This window comes from Prorops nasuta, unplaced genomic scaffold (genome assembly GCF_024137725.1).
Source record: "Prorops nasuta isolate Cenicafe-Biocafe unplaced genomic scaffold, Cenicafe_Pnas_1.2 PNAS00016, whole genome shotgun sequence".
Taxonomy (NCBI): Eukaryota; Metazoa; Arthropoda; class Insecta; order Hymenoptera; family Bethylidae; genus Prorops; species Prorops nasuta.
The window spans coordinates 1,613,095-1,631,937 of NW_027116813.1; the positions used below are offsets into that span (position 1 = coordinate 1,613,095).

The following is an 18,843-nucleotide window of genomic DNA, read 5'->3' on the forward strand; positions in this document are numbered from 1 at the left end:
CTCCTTGACCAAAAGTGAGTTACCCTAGCCCCTTTATAAGTACTCCCTGTTCATTAGTGTCTATCCCTCCTTTGTTCATCCATGAAAATGTCCTGGGTTTAGAAGGGTTATTAAATTATAACAATCACAATTGAGCCGTATGCTCGAGGTAGGAAAGCCTTTCGGCATAAAACCTCCTCTGAATTCTTTTATTTTATATAACCAATATCGCTATACAACTCTTCACTTCAGCTATCTTAGCTCTACTCAACTTGTCCGCCGCCCGACACCGACCCTTTCCAATGCGCATCATAATATTGCCGCCGATTGCTTCCAAGGAGTAGGCCTTTATTCGAGCGTCGTTCTTCTGTCGGCGTCCCTATCAATTGTTCGACGGAACACATTCCCCCTCTGTTGGAAGCAATAGGCAGCAACGTCTGTATTACCCTTATTCTATATAAATTTGACCTTACATTATTAAATTATTCAGTAGGCAATACACATAATAATTTAACGCAACGTTTAACAGTGGTAGTTGATGTTTTAAGGAGAGCAGCTCGTACAATCCCATCACTGCCGGTAAAAACTTGTAGAACCCTTCCAAGAGCCCATTGCATGCAAGGTAATCCTTTCTCCTTAATTATTACCACATTTCCGACCTTAATATTTTCTGTTTTGGTGGTCCATTTTTGTCTACGTTGAAGCTCGTGTAAATACTCGATGTACCAACGTTTCCAGAAATGTTGTCGAGCTTGGGTAATCAATCTCCAAGATGTTAATCGATTTTGTGGTACCGTTGTCACATCTTCTTCAGGAATCATCGTGAGTGGTTGTCCAAGTAAGAAATGTGCTGGCGTTAAAGCCATAGGATCGTTTGGATCTGAAGAGAGTGAACATATAGGTCTAGAGTTCATTATTGCTTCGATCTCTATGGCAAGAGTAATAAACTCTTCATAAGTATACAAGTGACTTCCAACTACACGCTTAAGATGATGTTTATACGTTTTTACAGCTGCTTCCCAAATTCCTCCGAAATGTGGAGTTAATGGTACAGAAAAATGCCAATTAATTCCTTTCGATAAAGCATAATTATTAGTTTCTGTCTTAAAAGATTCCTCATGGTGTAATAAGTATAATTCTTGTAATTCGTTTTTTGCTCCAATGAAATTCGGACCATTATCAGAATAAATGTCACTTGGAACACCTCGTCTAGATACGAACCTCTTTAATGCTGCCAAAAAGGCTTGAGTAGTCATTTCTGTTACTATTTCTATATGTACAGCACGGGTTACCATGCATATAAACATGCTGGCATATGTTTTGACCTTATTGCGGTTTCGATACTTTTTTTCTTTTAAATAGAATGGTCCGCAATAATCTATGCCAACACTTTTAAATGGTCTAGCGTCTTGTATTCGAACCTTAGGTAAATTAGCCATTTGATACGTATTCGTATCTGCTCTAAATCTGATACATCTTATACATTTTCTTATAATATGTCGGACTTGATTTTTTCCGTCTAATATCCAAAATTTTTGTCTTAATATTCCTAACGTTGTTTGAATTCCGGCATGATGATTCCTTATATGGCATTCCCGAATGATCAAATCCGTAACATGGTGACGTGAAGGCAATATAATTGGATGTTTCGCGGAAAATTGTATATCAGCCTTCTCAAGACGTCCACCTATTCGAAGTAAATCTTTATTATCTATGAAAGGGCAGAAAAATGACAATCGATTCCCTTTTAATTCTCCGCATTTCTTTATACATTTGATTTCCGCATTAAATACGTTAGCTTGTATCAAATTCAAAATTCGAATTTCAGCTTCATTCGTCTCTTGTACCGATAATAACCCCTTATAAACGTTTAATCGACGAAATCTTAAACACCACGCTGTTACATGGATTAATCTGCGATACGAAGAAAAGGTTCCAAAAAATTCTGGATTACTAGTGGTTGTTGATAAACATGTCGTTTTACGTATCTCCGGTATAACATCGATCCGACAAATACTGTGTGTTGGCCGGGCAAACTCCTGCCTTTTTATATAAAGGGGACCCGTAAACCATTTTTGGTTATTTACAAATTCCTTAGGCATTTGCCCACGTGATAGTGCATCTGCCGGATTGTTTTCCGAAGCTACATGACACCACCATGAGGCTAATGTCATTTTTAAAATGCTAGTGACTCTATTTGCTACGAATGGTTTTAATTTACTCGCTTGCATATTAATCCAATGTATCACAATCATAGAGTCACTCCATAAAAATATATCATTCGGCTTTAAATCTATTACCTTAATAGTATCTTGGTACAATTTCGCAAGAATTGAAGCTGCGCAAAGCTCTAAACGGGGAATTGTCAATTCCTTGATAGGTGCAACCCTCGATTTAGCACATAATAGTTGACATTTACTTTCGCCTTGTGTATTTTTCGTTTTTATATAAATACACGCACCATATCCATATTGACTCGCATCGCAAAACCCGTGGAGTTCTATATTGCATGGATTATCGACTATTGCGTACCGTTCAATGCTAATATTTTCGATCATATGAAATTGTTGACTGAACGAGTACCACTTTGATCTTATTTCATTAGGAACTGGTTCGTCCCATGAAATCTTACATTTCCATAACCATTGCATGATACATTTTGCGTACATTATAATTGGGCCCAATAATCCTAATGGGTCATATATTTTTGCCACTTGGGACAAAATATTGCGTTTTGTTAAATTGCTCGTGAGCTGGATTGAATTCACCTTGTATGACATTTGATCGATTTTATTGTTCCAATATATGCCCAAAGTTTTTAATTCAGATTCTTTGTCCATCAATAGATTAAAATGAATTGAATCCTTCGTAAGATCATTCAATGCTTGTGCGTTGTTAGAGACCCATTGCCTTATATTGAATCCACCCTCCTTTAGAATATCTATTATTTCATTCCGTATCTCCTGCAAGTCTTGTATTGAATTCGCACCCGTAATCAGATCATCTACATACATTCGGTTTTTCAAATTAAACGATCCCTTTGGATACCTTAATGCCTCGTCTTCAGCTAGTTGATGTAATGTTCGGATAGCTAAAAATGGCGCTGATGACACCCCGAAAGTTACTGTATTTAATTCAAAAGTTTTTATTGATCCATTTTTTCGCCACAGGATTTTCTGATATTTTCTATCATCCTTATGTACCAATATTTGGCGGTACATTTTTTCAATATCCGCTATTAGAACATATTTAAATTGACGAAATCTTAAAATGTGTTCAAATATTGAATTTTGTATAGTCGGTCCTACCATAAGTGTTTCGTTTAAAGATTTTCCCGTACGAACCTTGGCTGAGGCATCAAAAACGACTCTTACCTTAGTTGTAAGACTACTGTTTTTAATGACTGCATGGTGTGGCATGAAATAACCATCATCATCTGTGTTGCTAACTTCAATCATATGACCCAAATCAAGATATTCTTGCATTACATTATTATATTGTTGTTTGATAAATGGATCCTTAAATTTATTTTCTATTCCATGAAACCTTCTAAGCGCTAATGTCTTAGTATTTTTAAAATCTCTTTCTATACCTTCGCGGAAAGGTAAGCGGACTGTATATCTACCCGAATCGTTACGACTTACATTCATAACATAGTGACTCTCGCATTCCCTTCCTTCATCATTAACATTGTCTTCAGTATACATCTCTTCCATTTCCCAAAATTTCGCGATTTGACTTGAAAGCTCGGATGTTCGATTAACTAATGATTGACAAGTGTTCGATGACGTTGAACTACTTGCGAATGCCCAACCTAGTTCGGTTTCTTGCAAAACTAAATCAGTTTTTATATTATTCAGCACAGATCTTTTTTTTCGAAACATTGACAAAGTGGCACCAGCTCCTATTAATAAATCGACATCATTAGGTATGTGAAATAGAGGATCTGCTAAATTTAAATGTGATGGAATATCTATTAGCTCTCTAGGAAATGCTTCCGACGGAATGAAATCTATAATTTTTGGAATGATCAAAAACGATAATGTTTTTTGGAAATTTGAATACTGTGAGTAAAAGGTAATTTCTATTGATGACCGCGATATGGTTTGCATGGTATTTATAGCATTTATTGTTATAGAACCTGATTTTGATGGGAGGTGAAGTTTTTTGGCAAATTTTTCTGTTACGAGGTGTGCGGTAGAACATGTATCTAACAGAGTCCGGCCTTGTATAAATTCTCCGTTGCCTGTACGAATGCGTACGATTGCGGTCATTATTAAAGCTGGCATATTTTTCGTTCTTGAAACCATAGTTACAATTGAATTTTTCTCATCTAGTCATAATGAATTTGTCTTATCTACCGCGGAATTCCCTTGCGATTTTAATTCTTCCTTATTTAAATGCAATAAAGTGTTATGCTTTTTATGACATTGCTTACATTTCGACCGCATACATTGTCCTGTATGTCTACGCAAGCAATTTATACAAAGTTTAGCCCTTTTTACTGAGTCTATACGATTAGGGACAGTCATCTTTAAAAATTCTGGGCATTGATATAACAAATGTTGATCTTTACAAACTATGCAATTTGTCGTGTTTGTATACAAAACATTATGTCTTTTTTCCGACTTGAATTTCTTAGCGGCAGGTTGATCCCCTCCTATTGAATTTGAACTAGTGTGCAGTTCCCTTTGTTCTCTCTTAGAGGCCCGTACCGCGTTTTCCATTAAAAATTTGCGTAATTGCTGAAACGATGGAAGTTCGTCATTGGTAAGGGTCATTTCCCACTTTTTTACTGTCTCTTCTGGGAGTTTTCGTTCAATTAGAAAAACGAGCATATCACTACCTACTGACGCACCTAGCGTTTCCAAAGCTGTCATATGTTGTTGCACGGTATCTGCTAGTTGTACTAATCCATCGTGTGACTCGAATTTTAAAGGTGTTATATCGTAAATTGCTTGTAAGTGTTTTGAAACAATTAAACGCTTAATTTCATACGAATCCCGCAATAAATCCCAAGCTAACTTATAATTTTCGGCAGAATTTTCAAAAATTGTTATTTTCTGCGCTGCATTCCCTATTAAACTCGAACGTAAATATATTAATTTTTCTACATCGTTAAGATCTCCGCGTGTATCAATCATGGCGGTAAATGTATTTTTAAAAGATATCCAATTTTCATAATTCCCTTCGAATTTCGGTAAGTTGGCTAACGGAAGCTTGATTTTACTCGCGGTTCCTGAATCAACACTAATTGATTGATTATTATTTTCTAAAAGAGGAGGACTCAATCTTTCGATCTTATCTTTTGCTTGTGAGACTAGTTCAAAAAATCGATCTTGTAGTTCAGTGAATTCGTGTAATTGTTCGTCGTCGTTTTCTGTAGAGGTTGTTTCCTCATACAACCTTTCGACTTGATCATATTTTTCATTCAACCTTTCTAATCTTAATTGTATATTTGATTTTTCACAATGGTCTCGATTTAACACATTTTGTAATTGAGTTAACTGAACTTTCAGAATTGCCTTTACTTTTTTGTATTTTGTTTGGTTCGCCATGATGGTCTGTTTAGTTTGGTACTAATTTATTAAATATATTACAGTACCTTTTGGTCCGTCGTTTTCACTAAATCACTTCGTTTTCCACTTATTCCCTATAATTCATCTTTATCTGTCACTTATAACCTCACAGGAGGCACCATGTTCATTAGTGTCTATCCCTCCTTTGTTCATCCATGAAAATGTCCTGGGTTTAGAAGGGTTATTAAATTATAACAATCACAATTGAGCCGTATGCTCGAGGTAGGAAAGCCTTTCGGCATAAAACCTCCTCTGAATTCTTTTATTTTATATAACCAATATCGCTATACAACTCTTCACCTCAGCTATCTTAGCTCTACTCAACTTGTCCGCCGCCCGACACCGACCCTTTCCAATGCGCATCATAATATTGCCGCCGATTGCTTCCAAGGAGTAGGCCTTTATTCGAGCGTCGTTCTTCTGTCGGCGTCCCTATCAATTGTTCGACGGAACACTCCCTGACCCTAAGTGGGTTACACTATTCCCATATAAGTACTCCCAGACCCCAAGTGAGTTACCCTAGTCCCATAGAAGTACTCCCTGACCCCAAGTGAGTTACCCTAGCCCCTATATAAGTATTCCCTGACCCCAAGTGAGTTACCCTAATCCCATAAAAGTAGTCCCTGACCCCAAGTGAGTTACCCTAGTCCCATAGAAGTACTCCCTGACGCCGAATTGAGTTATCCTAGCCCCTTTATATGTACTCCCTGACCGCAAGTGAGTTACCCTAATCCAATATAAGTACACCTAGACCCAAAGTGAGTTACCCTAGCCCCTGTATAAGTACTCCCTGACCCCATGTGAGTTACCCTAGTCCCATATAAGTACTCCCTGACCGCAAGTGAGTTACCCTAGTCACATAGAAGTACTCCATGAACTCAAGTGAGTTACCATAGCCCCTATATAAGTATTCACTGACCCCAAGTGAGTTACCCTAATCCCACAGAAGCACTCCCTGACCCCAAGTGAGTTACCCTAACCCCTATGTAAGCAATCCCTTACCCCAAGTTAGTTATCCTAGCCCCTTTATATGTACTCTCTGGCCGCAAGTGAGTTACCCTAGTCCCATAGAAGTACTCCCTGACCCCAAGTGAGTTATCATATCACCTTTATAAGTACTCCCTGACCCAAATTGAGTTAACCTAGCCCCTTTATATGTACTCTCTGACCGCAAGTGAGTTACCCTAGTCCAATATAAGTACACCTAGACCCAAAGTGAGTTACCCTAGCCCCTGTATAAGTACTCCCTGACCCCATGTGAGTTACCCTAGTCCCATATAAGTACTCCTTGACCCCAAGTGAGTTACCTTAGTCCAATATAAGTACTCCTTGACCAAAAGTGAGTTACCCTAGCCCCTTTATAAGTACTCCCTGACCCCAAGTGAATTACCCTAGTCCCATATAAGTACTCCCAGACCCCAAGTGAGTTACCCTAATCCTACAGAAGTACTCCCTGACCCCAAGTGAGTTACCCTAGCCCCTATATAAGCACTCCCTTACTCCAAGTTAGTTATCCTAGCCCCTATATATGTACTTTCTGACCGCAAGTGAGTTACCCTAGTCCCATAGAAGTACTCCCTGACGCCGAAGTGAGTTATCCTAGCCCCTTTATAAGTACTCCCTGACCTCAAGTGAGTTATCCTAGCCACTTTATAAGTACTCCCTGACCCCATTTGAGTACCCTAGTCCTATATAAGTACTCCCTGACCCCAAGTGAGTTACCTTAGTCCCAAATAAATACTACCAGAACCCAAGTGAGTTTCCTTAGTCCCATATAAGTACCCCCAGACCCCAAGTGAGTTACCCTAGTCCCATAGAAGTACTCCCAGACCCCAAGTGAGTTACCCTAATCCCACAGAAGTACTCCCTGACCCCAAGTGAGTTACCCTAACCCCTATGTAAGCACTCCCTTACCCCAAGTTAGTTATCCTAGCCCCTTTATATGTACTCTCTGGCCGCATGTGAGTTACCCTAGTCCCATAGAAGTCCTCCTTGACCCCAAGTGAGTTACCATATCACCTTTATAAGTACTCCCTGACCCCAAGTGAGTTACCTTAGTCCCAAATAAATACTCCCAGAACCCAAGTGAGTTTCCTTAGTCCCATATAAGTACTCCCAGACCCCAAGTGAGTTACCCTAGTCCCATAGAAGTACTCCCTGACCCCATTTGAGTACCCTAGTCCTATATAAGTACTCCTTGACCCCAAGTGAGTTACCTTAGTCCCAAATAAATACTCCCAGAACCCAAGTGAGTTTCCTTAGTCCCATATAAGTACCCCTAGACCCCAAGTGAGTTACCCTAGTCCCATAGAAGTACTCCCAGACCCCAAGTGAGTTACCCTAATCCCACAGAAGTACTCCCTGACCCCAAGTGAGTTACCCTAACCCCTATGTAAGCACTCCCTTACCCCAAGTTAGTTATCTTAGCCCCTTTATATGTACTCTCTGGCCGCAAGTGAGTTACCCTAGTCCCATAGAAGTACTCCTTGACCCCAAGTGAGTTACCATATCACCTTTATAAGTACTCCCTGACCCCAAGTGAGTTACCTTAGTCCCAAATAAATACTCCCAGAACCCAAGTGAGTTTCCTTAGTCCCATATAAGTACTCCCAGACTCCAAGTGTGTTACCCTAGTCCCATAGAAGTACTCCCAGACCCCAAGTGAGTTACCCTAATCCCACAGAAGTACTCCCTGACCCCAAGTGAGTTACCCTAACCCCTATGTAAGCACTCCCTTACCCCAAGTTAGTTATCCTAGCCCCTTTATATGTACTCTCTGGCCGCAAGTGAGTTACCCTAGTCCCATAGAAGTACTCCTTGACCCCAAGTGAGTTACCATATCACCTTTATAAGTACTCCCTGACCCCAAGTGAGTTACCTTAGTCCCAAATAAATACTCCCAGAACCCAAGTGAGTTTCCTTAGTCCCATATAAGTACTCCCAGACCCCAAGTGAGTTACCCTAGTCCCATAGAAGTACTCCCTGACCCCATTTGAGTTACCCTAGCCCCTGTATAAGTACTCCCTGACCCAATGTGAGTTACCCTAGTCCCATATAAGTATTCCTTGACCCCAAGTTATTTACCTTAGTACCATATAAGTACTCCCAGACCTCAAGTGAGGTACCCTGGTCCCAAATAAGTACTCCTAGACACCAAGTGAGTTAGCTTAGTCCAATATAAGTACTCCTTGACCAAAAGTGAGTTACCCTAGCCCCTTTATAAGTACTCCCTGACCCCAAGTGAATTACCCTAGTCCCATATAAGTACTCCCAGACCCCAAGTGAGTTACCCTAGTCCCATAGAAGTACTCCCTGACCCCAAGTGAGTTACCCTAGCCCCATATAAGTACTCCTTGACCAAAAGTGAGTTACCCTAGCCCCTTTATAAATACTCCCCGACCACAAGTGAGTTACCCTAGTCCCATATAAGTACTCCCTGACCCCAAGTGAGTTACCTTAGTACCATATAAGTACTCCTTGACCAAAAGTGAGTTACCCTAGCCCCTTTATAAATACTCCCCGACCACAAGTGAGTTACCCTAGTCCCATAGAAGTACTCCCTGACCCCAAGTGAGTTACCCTAGCCCCATATAAGTACTCCTTGACCAAAAGTGAGTTACCCTAGCCCCTTTATAAATACTCCCCGACCACAAGTGAGTTACCCTAGTCCCATATAAGTACTCCCTGACCCCAAGTGAGTTACCTTAGTACCATATAAGTACTCCCAGACCCCAAGTGAGGTACCCTGGTCCCAAATAAGTACTCCTAGACACCAAGTGAGTTAGCCTAGTCCAATATAAGTACTCCTTGACCAAAAGTGAGTTACCCTAGCCCCTTTATAAATACTCCCCGACCACAAGTGAGTTACCCTAGTCCCATATAAGTACTCCCTGACCCCAAGTGAGTTACCTTAGTACCATATAAGTACTCCCAGACCCCAAGTGAGGTACCCTGGTCCCAAATAAGTACTCCTAGACACCAAGTGAGTTAGCCTAGTCCAATATAACTACTCCCTGACCCAAAGTGAGTTACCCTAGCCCCTTTATAAGTACTCCATGACCCTAAGTGGGTTACACTATTCCCATATAAGTAATCCCAGACCCCAAGTGAGTTACCCTAGTCCCATAGAAGTACTCCCTGACCCCAAGTGAGTTACCCTAGCCCCTTTATAAGTACTCCCTGACCCCAAGTGAGATACCCTAGTCCCATATAAGTACTCCCAGACCCCAAGTGAGTTACCCTAATCCCACAGAGGTACTCCCTGACCCCAAGTGAGTTACCCTAGCCCCTATATAAGCATTCCCTTACCCCAAGTTAGTTATCCTAGCCCCTTTATATGTACTTTCTGACCGCAAGTGAGTTACCCTAGTCCCATAGAAGTAGTTCCTGACCACAAGTGAGTTACCTTAGCCCCTATATAAGTACTCCCTGTCCCCAAGTGAGTTACACTAGTCCCATAAAAGTAGTCTCTGATCCCAAGTGAGTTACCCTAGTCCCATTGAAGTACTCCCTTACGCCGAAGTGAGTTATCCTAGCCCCTTTATAAGTACTTCCTGACCCCAAGTGAGTTATCCTAGCCCCTTATAAGTACTCTCTGGCCGCAATTGAGGTACCCTAGTCCCATAGAAGTACTCCCTGACCCCAAGTGAGTTACCATATCACCTTTATAAGTACTCCCGGACCCCAATGTGTTATCTTAGCCCCTTTATATGTACTCTCTGACCGCAAGTGAGTTACCCTAATCCAATATAAGTACACCTAGACCCAAAGCGAGTTACCCTAGCCCCTGAATAAGTACTCCCTGACCCCATGTGAGTTACCCTAGTCCCATATAAGTACTCCCTGACCCCAAGTGAGTTACCTTAGTACCATATAAGTACTCCCAGACCCCAAGTGAGTTACCCTAGTCCCATAGAAGTACTCCCTGACGCCGAAGTGAGTTATCCTAGCCCCTTTATAAGTACTCCCTGACCCCAAGTGAGTTATCCTAGCCACTTTATAAGTACTCCCTGACCCCATTTGAGTTACCCTAGTCCTATATAAGTACTCCCTGACCCCAAGTGAGTTACCTTAGTCCCATATAAGTTCTCCCAGACCCCAAGTGAGTTACCCTAGTCCCATAGAAGTACTCCCAGACCCCAAGTGAGTTACCCTAATCCCACAGAAGTACTCCCTGACCCCAAGTGAGTTACCCTAACCCCTATGTAAGCACTCCCTTACCCCAAGTTAGTTATCCTAGCCCCTTTATATGTACTCTCTGGCCGCATGTGAGTTACCCTAGTCCCATAGAAGTACTCCTTGACCCCAAGTGAGTTACCATATCACCTTTATAAGTACTCCCTGACCCCAAGTGAGTTACCTTGGTCCCAAATAAATACTCCCAGAACCCAAGTGAGTTTCCTTAGTCCCATATAAGTACTCCCAGACCCCAAGTGAGTTACCCTAGTCCCATAGAAGTACTCCCTGACCCCAAGTGAGTTACCCTATCCCCTTTATAATTTCTCTCTGGCGCTAAGTGGGTTACCCTAGTTTCATATAAGTACTCCCTGACCCCAAGTGAGTTACCCTAGCCCCTTTATAAATACTCCCTGACCCCAAGTGTGTTACCCTAGTCCAATATAAGTATTCCCTGACCCCAAGTGAGTTATCCTAGCCCCTTTATATGTACCCTCTGACCGCAAGGGGGTTACCCTATTCCCATATAAGTACTCCCTGACCCCAAGTGAGTTACCATAGCCCCTATATAAGTACTCCCTGACCACAAGTGAGTTACCCTATCCCCTTTAATAGTTCTCTCTGGCGCTAAGTGGGTTACCCTAGTCCCATATAAGTAATCCCTGACCCCAACTGATTTACTCTAGTCCCATATAAGTGCTCCAAGAACCCAAGTGAGTTACCCCAGGCCCATAGACCTACTCCCTGACACCAAGTGAGTAACCCTAGCCCCTATATAAGTATTCCCTGACCCCAAGTGAGTTATCCTAGCCTCTTTATATGTACTCTCTGACCGCAAGTGAGTTACCCTAGTCCGATAGAAGTACTCCCTGACCCCAAGTGAGTTACCATATCACCTTTAGAAGTACTCCCTGACCCCCAGTGAGTTATCCTAGCCACTTTATAAGTACTGCCTGACCCCAAGTGAGTTACCCTAGTCCCATATAAGTACACCCAGACCCCAAGTGAGTTACCCTAATCCCACAGAAGTACTCCCTGACCCCAAGTGAGTTACCCTAGTCCCATAGAAGTACTCCCTGACGCCGAAGTGAGTTATCCTAGCCCCTTTATAAGTACTCCCTGACCCCATTTGAGTTACCCTAGTCCTATATAAGTACTCCCTGACCCCAAGTGAGTTACCTTAGTCCCAAATAAATACTCCCAGACCCCAAGTGAGTTACCTTAGACCCATATAAGTACTCCCAGACCCCAAGTGAGTTACCCTAGTCCCATAGAAGTACTCCCAGACCCCAAGTGAGTTACCCTAGTCCCATAGAAGTACTCCCAGACCCCAAGTGAGTTACCCTAGTCCCATAGAAGTACTCCCTGACCGCAAGTGAGTTACCCTAGACCCTATATAAGTACTCCCTGACCACAAGTGAGTTATCCTAGCCCCTTTATATGTACTGTCTGACCGCAAGTGAGTTACCCTAGTGCCATAGAAGTACTCCCTGACGCCGAAGTGAGTTATCCTAGCCCCTTTATAAGTACTCCCTGACCCTAAGTGAGTTATCCTAGCCCCTTTATAAGTACTCCCTGACCCCATTTGAGTTACCCTAGTCCTATATAAGTACTCCCTGACCCCAAATGAGTTACCTTAGTCCCAAATAAATACTCCCAGACCCCAAGTGAGTTACCTTAGTCCCATATAAGTACTCCCAGACCCCAAGTGAGTTACCCTAGTCCCATAGAAGTACTCCCAGACCCCAAGTGAGTTACCCTAGTCCCATAGAAGTACTCCCAGACCCCAAGTGAGTTACCCTAGTCCCATAGAAGTACTCCCTGACCGCAAGTGAGTTACCCTAGACCCTATATAAGTACTCCCTGACCACAAGTGAGTTATCCTAGCCCCTTTATATGTACTGTCTGACCGCAAGTGAGTTACCCTTGTCCCATAGAAGTACTCCCTGACCCCAAGTGAGTTATCCTAGCCCCTTTATATTTACTCTCTGACCGCAAGTGAGTTACCCTAGTCACATAGAAGTACTCCCTGACCTCAAGTGAGTTACCATAGCCCCTATATAAGTACTCCCTGACCACAAGTGAGTTACCCTAGTCCCTTTATATGTACTCCAAGAGTCCAAGTGAGTTACCCTAATCCCTTATAACTACTCCCTGACCCAAAGTGAGTTACCCTAGCCCCTTTATAAGTACTCCATGACCCTAAGTGGGTTACACTATTCCCATATAAGTAATCCCAGACCCCAAGTGAGTTACCCTAGTCCCATAGAAGTACTCCCTGACCCCAAGTGAGTTACCCTAGTCCAATATAAGTATTCCCTGACCCCAAGTGAGTTATCCTAGCCCCTTTATATGTACCCTCTGACCGCAAGGGGGTTACCCTATTCCCATATAAGTACTCCCTGACCCCAAGTGAGTTACCATAGCCCCTATATAAGTACTCCCTGACCACAAGTGAGTTACCCTATCCCCTTTAATAGTTCTCTCTGGCGCTAAGTGGGTTACCCTAGTTTCATATAAGTACTCCCTGACCCCAAGTGAGTTACCCTAGCCCCTTTATAAGTACTCCCTGACCCCAAGTGTGTTACCCTAGTCCAATATAAGTATTCCCTGACCCCAAGTGAGTTATCCTAGCCCCTTTATATGTACCCTCTGACCGCAAGGGGGTTACCCTATTCCCATATAAGTACTCCCTGACCCCAAGTGAGTTACCATAGCCCCTATATAAGTACTCCCTGACCACAAGTGAGTTACCCTATCCCCTTTAATAGTTCTCTCTGGCGCTAAGTGGGTTACCCTAGTCCCATATAAGTAATCCCTGACCCCAACTGATTTACTCTAGTCCCATATAAGTGCTCCAAGAACCCAAGTGAGTTACCCCATGCCCATAGACCTACTCCCTGACACCAAGTGAGTAACCCTAGCCCCTATATAAGTATTCCCTGACCCCAAGTGAGTTATCCTAGCCTCTTTATATGTACTCTCTGACCGCAAGTGAGTTACCCTAGTCCCATAGAAGTACTCCATGACCCCAAGTGAGTTACCATATCACCTTTAGAAGTACTCCCTGACCCCCAGTGAGTTATCCTAGCCCCTTTATATGTACTCCCTGACCCTAAGTGGGTTACACTATTCCCATATAAGTACTCCCAGACCCCAAGTGAGTTACCCTAGTCCCATAGAAGTACTCCCTGACCCCAAGTGAGTTACCCTAGCCACTTTATAAGTACTGCCTGACCCCAAGTGAGTTACCCTAGTCCCATATAAGTACACCCAGACCCCAAGTGAGTTACCCTAATCCCACAGAAGTACTCCCTGACCCCAAGTGAGTTACCCTAGTCCCATAGAAGTACTCCCTGACGCCGAAGTGAGTTATCCTAGCCCCTTTATAAGTACTCCCTGACCCCAAGTGAGTTATCCTAGCCCCTTTATAAGTACTCCCTGACCCCATTTGAGTTACCCTAGTCCTATATAAGTACTCCCTGACCCCAAGTGAGTTACCTTAGTCCCAAATAAATACTCCCAGACCCCAAGTGAGTTACGTTAGTCCCATATAAGTACTCCCAGACCCCAAGTGAGTTACCCTAGTCCCATAGAAGTACTCCCAGACCCCAAGTGAGTTACCCTAGTCCCATAGAAGTACTCCCAGACCCCAAGTGAGTTACCCTAGTCCCATAGAAGTACTCCCTGACCGCAAGTGAGTTACCCTAGACCCTATATAAGTACTCCCTGACCACAAGTGAGTTATCCTAGCCCCTTTATATGTACTGTCTGACCGCAAGTGAGTTACCCTTGTCCCATAGAAGTACTCCCTGACCCCAAGTGAGTTATCCTAGCCCCTTTATATTTACTCTCTGACCGCAAGTGAGTTACCCTAGTCACATAGAAGTACTCCCTGACCTCAAGTGAGTTACCATAGCCCCTATATAAGTACTCCCTGACCACAAGTGAGTTACCCTATCCCCTTTAATAGTTCTCTCTGGCGCTAAGTGGGTTACCCTAGTTTCATATAAGTACTCCCTGACCCCAAGTGAGTTACCCTAGCCCCTTTATAAGTACTCCCTGAACCCCAAGTGTGTTACCCTAGTCCAATATAAATATTCCCTGACCCCAAGTGAGTTATCCTAGCCCCTTTATATGTACCCTCTGACCGCAAGGGGGTTACCCTATTCCCATATAAGTACTCCCTGACCCCAAGTGAGTTACCATAGCCCCTTTATAAGTACTCCATGACCCTAAGTGGGTTACACTATTCCCATATAAGTAATACCAGACCCCAAGTGAGTTACCCTAGTCCCATAGAAGTACTCCCTGACCCCAAGTGAGTTACCCTAGTCCAATATAAGTATTCCCTGACCCCAAGTGAGTTATCCTAGCCCCTTTATATGTACCCTCTGACCGCAAGGGGGTTACCCTATTCCCATATAAGTACTCCCTGACCCCAAGTGAGTTACCATAGCCCCTATATAAGTACTCCCTGACCACAAGTGAGTTACCCTATCCCCTTTAATAGTTCTCTCTGGCGCTAAGTGGGTTACCCTAGTTTCATATAAGTACTCCCTGACCCCAAGTGAGTTACCCTAGCCCCTTTATAAGTACTCCCTGACCCCAAGTGTGTTACCCTAGTCCAATATAAATATTCCCTGACCCCAAGTGAGTTATCCTAGCCCCTTTATATGTACCCTCTGACCGCAAGGGGGTTACCCTATTCCCATATAAGTACTCCCTGACCCCAAGTGAGTTACCATAGCCCCTATATAAGTACTCCCTGACCACAAGTGAGTTACCCTATCCCCTTTAATAGTTCTCTCTGGCGCTAAGTGGGTTACCCTAGTCCCATATAAGTAATCCCTGACCCCAACTGATTTACTCTAGTCCCATATAAGTGCTCCAAGAACCCAAGTGAGTTACCCCAGGCCCATAGACCTACTCCCTGACACCAAGTGAGTAACCCTAGCCCCTATATAAGTATTCCCTGACCCCAAGTGAGTTATCCTAGCCTCTTTATATGTACTCTCTGACCGCAAGTGAGTTACCCTAGTCCCATAGAAGTACTCCCTGACCCCAAGTGAGTTACCATATCACCTTTAGAAGTACTCCCTGACCCCCAGTGAGTTATCCTAGCCCCTTTATATGTACTCCCTGACCCTAAGTGGGTTACACTATTCCCATATAAGTACTCCCAGACCCCAAGTGAGTTACCCTAGTCCCATAGAAGTACTCCCTCACCCCAAGTGAGTTACCCTAGCCACTTTATAAGTACTGCCTGACCCCAAGTGAATTACCCTAGTCCCATATAAGTACACCCAGACCCCAAGTGAGTTACCCTAATCCCACAGAAGTACTCCCTGACCCCAAGTGAGTTACCCTAGTCCCATAGAAGTACTCCCTGACGCCGAAGTGAGTTATCCTAGCCCCTTTATAAGTACTCCCTGACCCCAAGTGAGTTATCCTAGCCCCTTTATAAGTACTCCCTGACCACATTTGAGTTACCCTAGTCCTATATAAGTACTCCCTGACCCCAAGTGAGTTACCTTAGTCCCAAATAAATACTCCCAGACCCCAAGTGAGTTACGTTAGTCCCATATAAGTACTCCCAGACCCCAAGTGAGTTACCCTAGTCCCATAGAAGTACTCCCAGACCCCAAGTGAGTTACCCTAGTCCCATAGAAGTACTCCCAGACCCCAAGTGAGTTACCCTAGTCCCATAGAAGTACTCCCTGACCGCAAGTGAGTTACCCTAGACCCTATATAAGTACTCCCTGACCACAAGTGAGTTATCCTAGCCCCTTTATATGTACTGTCTGACAGCAAGTGAGTTACCCTAGTCCCATAGAAGTACTCCCTGACGCCGAAGTGAGTTATCCTAGCCCCTTTATAAGTACTCCCTGACCCCAAGTGAGTTATCCTAGCCCCTTTATAAGTACTCCCTGACCCCATTTGAGTTACCCTAGTCCTATATAAGTACTCCCTGACCCCAAGTGAGTTACCTTAGTCCCAAATAAATACTCCCAGACCCCAAGTGAGTTACCTTAGTCCCATATAAGTACTCCCAGACCCCAAGTGAGTTACCCTAGTCCCATAGAAGTACTCCCAGACCCCAAGTGAGTTACCCTAGTCCCATAGAAGTACTCCCAGACCCCAAGTGAGTTACCCTAGTCCCATAGAAGTACTCCCTGACCGCAAGTGAGTTACCCTAGACCCTATATAAGTACTCCCTGACCACAAGTGAGTTATCCTAGCCCCTTTATATGTACTGTCTGACCGCAAGTGAGTTACCCTTGTCCCATAGAAGTACTCCCTGACCCCAAGTGAGTTATCCTAGCCCCTTTATATTTACTCTCTGACCGCAAGTGAGTTACCCTAGTCACATAGAAGTACTCCCTGACCTCAAGTGAGTTACCATAGCCCCTATATAAGTACTCCCTGACCACAAGTGAGTTACCCTAGTCCCTTTATATGTACTCCAAGAGTCCAACTGAGTTACCCTAATCCCTTATAACTACTCCCTGACCCAAAGTGAGTTACCATAGCCCCTATATAAGTACTCCCTGACCACAAGTGAGTTACCCTATCCCCTATATAAGTACTCCCTGACCACAAGTGAGTTACCCTATCCCCTTTAATAGTTCTCTCTGGCGCTAAGTGGGTTACCCTAGTTTCATATAAGTACTCCCTGACCCCAAGTGAGTTACCCTAGCCCCTTTATAAGTACTCCCTGACCCCAAGTGTGTTACCCTAGTCCAATATAAATATTCCCTGACCCCAAGTGAGTTATCCTAGCCCCTTTATATGTACCCTCTGACCGCAAGGGGGTTACCCTATTCCCATATAAGTACTCCCTGACCCCAAGTGAGTTACCATAGCCCCTATATAAGTACTCCCTGACCACAAGTGAGTTACCCTATCCCCTTTAATAGTTCTCTCTGGCGCTAAGTGGGTTACCCTAGTCCCATATAAGTAATCCCTGACCCCAACTGATTTACTCTAGTCCCATATAAGTGCTCCAAGAACCCAAGTGAGTTACCCCAGGCCCATAGACCTACTCCCTGACACCAAGTGAGTAACCCTAGCCCCTATATAAGTATTCCCTGACCCCAAGTGAGTTATCCTAGCCTCTTTATATGTACTCTCTGACCGCAAGTGAGTTACCCTAGTCCCATAGAAGTACTCCCTGACCCCAAGTGAGTTACCATATCACCTTTAGAAGTACTCCCTGACCCCCAGTGAGTTATCCTAGCCCCTTTATATGTACTCCCTTACCCTAAGTGGGTTACACTATTCCCATATAAGTACTCCCAGACCCCAAGTGAGTTACCCTAGTCCCATAGAAGTACTCCCTGACCCCAAGTGAGTTACCCTAGCCACTTTATAAGTACTGCCTGACCCCAAGTGAATTACCCTAGTCCCATATAAGTACACCCAGACCCCAAGTGAGTTACCCTAATCCCACAGAAGTACTCCCTGACCCCAAGTGAGTTACCCTAGTCCCATAGAAGTACTCCCTGACGCCGAAGTGAGTTATCCTAGCCCCTTTATAAGTACTCCCTGACCCCAAGTGAGTTATCCTAGCCCCTTTATAAGTACTCCCTGACCACATTTGAGTTACCCTAGTCCTATATAAGTACTCCCTGACCCCAAGTGAGTTACCTTAGTCCCAAATAAATACTCCCAGACCCCAAGTGAGTTACGTTAGTCCCATATAAGTACTCCCAGACCCCAAGTGAGTTACCCTAGTCCCATAGAAGTACTCCCAGACCCCAAGTGAGTTACCCTAGTCCCATAGAAGTACTCCCAGACCCCAAGTGAGTTACCCTAGTCCCATAGAAGTACTCCCTGACCGCAAGTGAGTTACCCTAGACCCTATATAAGTACTCCCTGACCACAAGTGAGTTATCCTAGCCCCTTTATATGTACTGTCTGACAGCAAGTGAGTTACCCTAGTCCCATAGAAGTACTCCCTGACGCCGAAGTGAGTTATCCTAGCCCCTTTATAAGTACTCCCAGACCCCAAGTGAGTTACCCTAGTCCCATAGAAGTACTCCCAGACCCCAAGTGAGTTACCCTAGTCCCATAGAAGTACTCCCAGACCCCAAGTGAGTTACCCTAG

At 43.6% G+C, this 18,843-nt stretch overlaps 2 protein-coding genes across 2 annotated transcripts; both read right to left on the bottom strand.

Moving 5' to 3' along the window:
* Nucleotides 1–327: 327 nt before the first annotated feature.
* LOC136779305 (uncharacterized) lies at nt 328–4,289 on the bottom strand. The gene is made up of 2 exons (XM_066736837.1): nt 480–4,289; nt 328–432 (listed from the first exon to the last, which is right to left on the bottom strand). Exons 1-2 carry the CDS (start codon nt 4,287–4,289, stop codon nt 328–330), a joined length of 3,915 nt encoding a protein of 1,304 aa, XP_066592934.1.
* A 27-nt stretch (nt 4,290–4,316) lies between these two features.
* LOC136779306 (uncharacterized) lies at nt 4,317–5,686 on the bottom strand. Its single transcript, XM_066736838.1, has 3 exons — nt 5,678–5,686; nt 5,585–5,632; nt 4,317–5,543 (listed from the first exon to the last, which is right to left on the bottom strand). Exons 1-3 carry the CDS (start codon nt 5,684–5,686, stop codon nt 4,317–4,319), a joined length of 1,284 nt encoding a protein of 427 aa, XP_066592935.1.
* Nucleotides 5,687–18,843: the final 13,157 nt, after the last annotated feature.